Source organism: Alosa sapidissima, chromosome 20, assembly GCF_018492685.1.
Source record: "Alosa sapidissima isolate fAloSap1 chromosome 20, fAloSap1.pri, whole genome shotgun sequence".
In the NCBI taxonomy this organism is placed as follows: domain Eukaryota; kingdom Metazoa; phylum Chordata; class Actinopteri; order Clupeiformes; family Clupeidae; genus Alosa; species Alosa sapidissima.
In genome coordinates, this window is record NC_055976.1 from 4,755,421 (window position 1) to 4,762,134 (window position 6,714).

General features: G+C 50.1%; 1 protein-coding gene across 1 annotated transcript in view; it reads left to right on the forward strand.

Annotated features, from left to right (window-relative positions):
- The window catches only part of gpc3 (glypican 3), a 103,729-nt gene that overhangs the window by 61,386 nt on the left and 35,629 nt on the right, over positions 1-6,714 (forward strand). The window contains exon 5 of the mRNA XM_042074462.1: positions 1,223-1,348. Coding sequence (XP_041930396.1) covers positions 1,223-1,348 — 126 coding nt within the window. The remainder of the gene's footprint in view (positions 1-1,222; positions 1,349-6,714) is intronic.

A 6,714-nucleotide genomic window follows, 5' to 3' on the forward strand; every position in this document is an offset into this window, starting at 1 on the left:
CTCTCACCACTCCACTGACCTTCAGTGAGGCTCTTAATTGGTCATCCAATTTGGTTTATGCGTAAACACCCTGTGGAGCCTGTTTAAAATGAACTCTGTGATCGTGGGCTTGCAAAATCAGATTCAGCTGAGTTATAAAGTATGCACCACTACCCACATACCTACACACAGTGAATCACAGTGCATACAGCTTCTGACAGTCGCCTCTCTAACCATCAAATTTTTCGCTCTTCAATCCATTTTTTTAAATTCTGCCGTTACAAAAAGGCAATCCAGAAATGTCGCACTGTGATTTTTGAGGGGGACAGACAGCACGAGCACAGCACAGGCTTTCTAGTGAGCGGGAGACGGGCGGGCGGGCTGGGATGCTATGCTAATGTGAGCTGCGCTGCTCTTAATTAAGGATCTGCTTGTATGGCCTCAGAGTGAGTGTGCTGCTCTTGCTGTCACTGTCTGGCCCTGTGCTCTGCCCTCACCTGCCCACCACAACCCTCCAGCTCTCTCCAAAGGGCTCCATCCCCTGCTCACAGCACCAGCGCTGCCTGAGCTCTAATGAGTGCCAAGCCTGTAAGGTTGGACTTGTGAGCAACACAGAAACAGGTGTGTGTGTGTGTGTGTGTGTGTGTGTGTGTGTGTGTGTGTGTGTGTGTGTGTGTGTGGCGCATGATGAGTGTGAGTGCGAAGCTGACAATCGTGACAGAGAGAGCCTCATTAACACAAGAGGGCATCTCCCGCCGTGGCAGTGACATTGAGCTAACCCGCCCGCCCGCCTTATCCCCTCTCCTCTCCTCTCCTCTCCTCTCCTCTCCCCTCCTCTCCTCTCCTCTCCTCTCCTCCTCAGTTCCATGCCTCTCAACCTCTCCCCTCTTCCTCTCTCCTCGGACGAACAGATGAGAGGCCTGACCGGTCCTGTGTGTTGGACCTCGCTGCCCGTGCAGCTTCATGTCAGTTACAAGGGGGAAGAGCCCTGCCAGCCTGTGAGTTTCCACGGGCCCCCTAGGACACTAATTGGGCCGGGTTTCATTCAGCACGCCACTCAGTCAGGCCCTCACTGTGATGCCTCGTGTTTTTGCTCCTCGTTTGACACTCTCCACTTCCTCTTTCTCTTGTTCCCACTCTTTTATTTTGGTCTTATCACTCTCTCTTTCTCTCTCTCTCGCTCTCTTTATCGATCGGTTTGTATATCTATCCGTTTCCTCCTCTCCTATCTCTCCATCTGCAGGAAGTTCATCTCCGGTCTGCGGGGCTTCGGCTCTTTCTACAGTGGCCTGGGGGAGGCGCTGTGCAGCCGCGAGTCAGCCTTGCTCAACGACTCCCTCTGCTGGAACGGACAGGAAATGACCGACAAGTGAGTACAATCCACTGACACATCCACGCAACATATCCATTCCAGTTACTCAGAACAAGCAGAGGTGCAAATGTCCAGCCTGAGAAAGTAAAAGTCCTACCATGTGTTTGTTCCAACCATTCACTAAACCAGCTGATTCTAACAAGCACAACTCCTCAGCCAGGTAGCTCAACTCATTTGTGAAATCACCTGTGTCAGTAGTGCACAGGCAGAACCAACACATGGTGGGACTTTTACTCTCTTACGCTGGACATGCTGAAGCTGCCTAGAAGAAGCTTTTATCATGACAGTCCTGCAGTACAGGGCAGACATATAGAAATGACCTATCAGCGCCTGTATCCTGTGTGCTTTCATAGTGTAGAGGTGCTTTGGATGCATCACAGTGAGAGCAGCAGAATCTCTGCCAGCAGTCCCGTTGTCTGCCAAACTCACTTCTCAGGCAGCACATCTGTGCAGCCTCCATCCCTGTGTCTTTGGAGGATCCATCAGACGGAGAAATAGCCCCTTTAGAAGAGGCTTGGGGATGGATGGTGCCTGGGACAGAGTGTTAAAGGTTGGGAGGGAGAGTTGACCAGCCTTAAGGCCGACCGCAGCAGACTTACAACCACCAAACCCTCAGAGGGACCAAGTGCTAGCACTCGTAATAGCCATTCAAGTGCTGCCCACACACACGCACACACTCACCCCGTGCGCACACACACACACACACACACACACACACACACGCACACACAGTTGAACAACAAGACATTAAAAACCACTTCTACTATCATGATTTTGACTTTGGGCATTAAAGCTGTGCACATAAATTTCCTCCCGGCTCATTTTATTCACACGCTGCGTGTTTTCTTTCTGGGGTTGAATGAAGTAGGGTCACTTGGCAGGATTTCTGCTGGCTGGCTCTTTCTTTGACAGGGCTGTTAGTGTAAATCTCAGGCTTGGTGTGTGTGTGTGTGTGTGTGTGTATGAATGTGTGGGTATGAGGAGGCTATGAGGGTGTGTGTGTGTGTGTCTGTGTGTGTGTGTGTATGCATTTGTAAGTGTGTGTGTGTGCCTGTGTGCATGTGTCTGTGTAAGTGTAAGTGTGTGTGTGTGTCTGTGTAAGTGTGTGTGTGTGTGTGCTTGTGAGGATTATTAATGTCACCGGCTGCTGATGCTCTCGGCCGCTTTAATCATTCGTTAGCCACTGGTGGCTGGCTGCTGGCGTGGGCCTGTGTGGAATGTGAATGTGTCATATTTCTCTGTGCCCTCCATGTGATTCTTCTGCTCTCCACACTCCTGACTCTTCCCCATCAGCACCCACTCAGCCCCCCCACCCACCCACCCACCCACACACACAAACACTGCACTGGGCACAATGACTGCGTTTACTTGCACTTCAGTATCCCGGTTATTTTGAAGTATTCCTCTTTTGTATTTGCGCATGTAAATATACCGATTTCAGAACCCTTCAGTACCGATTTCAGAAGCCCTTATCCTGATTTTGAATAACCAGGTTATGCTAGGTGGAGTACTCCGAAGGAAACCAGGGTACTGCTCCATGTTTGAACCTTATCCTGGTTTCTCATGCAAACTCGCAATTAGCTAATAGAACTTTATCCATCATGTATACAGGGATATTAATAACCAGGTTTTTCTGTGTTCATGTAAACACCTGTATACCATATCCTGAATATGATCAAAATCGGGATAAGCTTGTTCTAAGTTTGTTATGTATGTTTTGTTTTTGTGTATGTGTATGCTGTACTATGCCATATACTCTATATTGAGTATGTATATGGTATGTGTTGATGTGTTTGTTTGTGTGGGTGTGAGCTGGGTCCATATGTGGTCTCAGTGTGTGTTTCTACCCTGTGTGTGTGTGTGTGTGTGTGTGTGCGCTGGGTCCATATGTGTACTCAGTGTGTGTTGCTACCCTGTGTGTGTGTGTGTGTGTGTGTGTGTGTGTGTGTGTGTGTGTGTGTGTGTGCGCTGGGTCCATATGTGTACTCAGTGTGTGTTTCTACCCTGTGTGTCTGTGTCCCATATGGGGCGTGCTGCTCCATTCTGTAGCTCTGTGGGTCTCCCTCCCAGGCTTGTCTCTATCCACTCACAAGGTTGGTGTGTGAGAGCACATATCCTGACAGTATGTGTACCCAGTTTGAGTGTGAGTGTGTGTGAGTGTGTATGTGTATGTGTGTGTGTGTGTGTGTATGAGTGTGTGTTGCATCTGTTAAGAAACGGTGGCGTGTCTCTCCTTCACGGAGGCGCCGCAGGCCTGGGACGAGTCGCCGCGGAGAGGACGGTGGGCGAGTAAAACGGCCGAGTCAGAAGCGCCGAGCGAAGTCGCTCCCCGAGGGCGCGGGCAGACGGGTGTCAGCGGGGCACGGCCACCCCACAGGGGTTAATTAGGAGAGGAGGATGAGAGAGGGAGGGAGGGAGGGACACAGTGGTGGGGAGGGAGGGGAGACGCAGGGACGCAGTGGAGACAGGAAGGATTGTCCTGCAGCCCCCACGGCTCCCGGGCCGCCCATCCCAGATCGCGCCTGGCCCGTGTTGGAGTGTGTGTGTGTGTGTGTGTGTGTGTGTGAGTGTGTGAGTGTGAGAGAGTGGCCAAGATGTTTGGCAGGGTTTTAATGAGTGTGCAGCGCTGCCAAACCGAGTGACCTTGATAGCTGGATTGAGCTGAGCTGTACATTATGATGCGAGCAGTGCTTGGGAAAAAAGCACACACACACACACACACACACACACACACACACACACACACACACACACACACACACACACACACACACAGACACACACAAACTGTCCTGAAGAACTGTGAATGACAGTTTAAAAAAAATTGCACTGCTTAAAAACTTTCAGCCACAGAAGTTTTAACAAGCCAACAGGGACTAATGTAGAAGAGCTATGGTCTAGAAACTATACCAGTTGTGAATGTACTGAAGTGCATTATTATTTAGAGTTGCATTGTGGAGGATCGGAGGTGCATATTCAGCATACATACCCAGTAATTGTGGGTGTGCTGCATAATCCAGCCTTGTGCCTCAAACTACCGAGCTGTTAAAAGATGCATTTAGACATCTGATGTTTTATTTGGATTGTATGCATTTTTAGTTATTTTTGTCTGATAGATCTGCATTGTTGATACATTTATTTAGCGTTTCTGGTGTCTTACTGTAGATAATGAGCTGGAACTGCACCGTTATGGTTGGCTGGAGGCCTAGTGAGTACAGCGATAGATGCCCAATGCAGTGCACATTAGTGGATAACAATAGGCTTTGCCATATACATAGCTAGTATGAACAATGCAGGGTTCCCACTGCTCCTTGAAAACCTGTGAAAAGTGGAAAATGGTTCCCCATTTCACACACACCCTCATGCAGGTTGGCTGACATTGCTTAACTCGCCTTATAAAATATTGTAAGCATTTACCGGTTTTCATATTAACCGTGAAATATGGTCCATATGATATGATTGGAATGTTAAGCTCTATTTTGGACTATTGTTCAGTATATTTTTAGCTAGACATGGTTTGAAAATGCCTGCATCTGTAAAGGGGAGTGTGACCGTGAGCTTCTCCACCAGAAGAGTGATGATGAGTTATTTGCCAGTGATGAGGAGAACCACACTGATGTGTAGCGGATGGAGTCAGCAGTCACCCGGTCTGGTGTTTGTGCTGCAAGTGTATTACTGTGGAGAAGTGGCTTCGAGGCCGCGTGGGCTGACTGCTCCGCCCCTTTTCTCCATATGCTATATAGGAAGTGGGATGAGGAATGCCAGGAGGGCGAGCATATGAGTGTATGGTGCCATGCCTGCCTGAAGTACCAGTCACACTGTCAATACTGTCATTGATAAATGGAAGAGTCCTGGAAAATAGTATGTAGAAAAGAGTGGGAAGTCTATATTTACATGGCTTACATGGCCAATATCTGAATGTGTGTCGCTGTCTGCTGAAGCTGTCTTTGTTGGGCACAAAAACGCCCAGTTATGATGACCTCCTGCTGAAAGGCTCATTCTCCCCAGCTCCTTCACTAAGTGGAGAAATGATAAAAGTGCCATCAGGTGCCCTCAGCTGCCATTCCAACACTAACCTATCAGTGACCTGCTCACACAGGACCTCACCTGCTGAGGGGTGGCCAGCCTGTGGAATGGACTCTTCTCACTCACTCATAAGTAATAACATCTGCTCATCTCCTCCTAGTGGAGGGTGCCGCTGCATTATTTATGTGCTAATTAATGCTGGGAGGTGAGCTGACAGCAGCGGTAATAAGAAGAATAGATAAGTGTGGAGGAGAAGTCATTTGGTTTAATGAAGAGCTCGGCAAGGCGGGCGTGAAGTTTTGAGGAATGGCTTTGATGGGGAACTCGTGAGCGGGATGGTGTCATTGCACAAAAAAGGGTGATGATATCATTCCCTCTTTTTTCCCCCTCTTCAGTTGCCTAGCATGAGCTATTTTTCTCCCGACTCCAGATGACTTTTTGGACTTGGACTGGTGAAAGCGGCGCGCTTAACTCTCTCTTTGAGGCGACAAAGTTGCACTCTGTTTTTAGTTCCTGGCGCACGTCTGGTGCGGAGGCTCAAGCTCTGGCTGTGATCATGCCTCACCAGCTGCCAGTAATCCTCATCAGCCCTGGGCCTGGGACCGCTCCCTCCAAGCATGACCCAATCTAACGACGCCGCGCCGCGCCGAGGCTGAGGCTGAGGCTGTGACACCGCCGCGCGCTGCAATTACAAAACTTTTCTAGGGCTTTCCGTGCCATTAGTCTTTGGCGTCTGTGCCAGCCAGCTCGACTCCGTGAGCGGCCTTGGCTACAGCGCGTGTGTGTGTGTGTGTGTGTGTGAGTGGCGGCTGCCGTCGGCATGGTGGCCTGTGATCTCCGTGCGGCGCGGAGCGCGGGGAGGCGCCGGAGGTGTCGGCTCAGCCGCCCGTCTGTCCCCACGGCCGCCCCGCGCCACATTAGCGCTAATTAGCACTTAATAGGGAGAAATCAGCTGGAACAGCAGCCCCAGGGAGCTCCCCAGGGATGCAGCCAGAGCTCACACTCCCGCCTCGCGTTCTCCACGTCGCCCTGTCTCTCCATCTCCGTCTGTCTCTCTCTTCCCTCCTCGCTCCTCTTTTCTCTCTCTCCATTACCCCATCATCTCTCTCTCTCTCTCCATTACCCCATCATCTCTCTCTCTCTCTCCATTACCCCACCATCTCTCTCTCTCTCTCTCTCTCTCTCTCTTTTCACTCTTTTCTTTCTCTCCCACTCTTTCACCGTCTCTCCCCTCGTACACATTCACTCATAAACACATTGCACTCGTTTACTCTTGCAAAGTCACTGACAAGTTTTCTGAGTGTGTCGCGCCCTCTCTCACACGTCCACGACGCTCA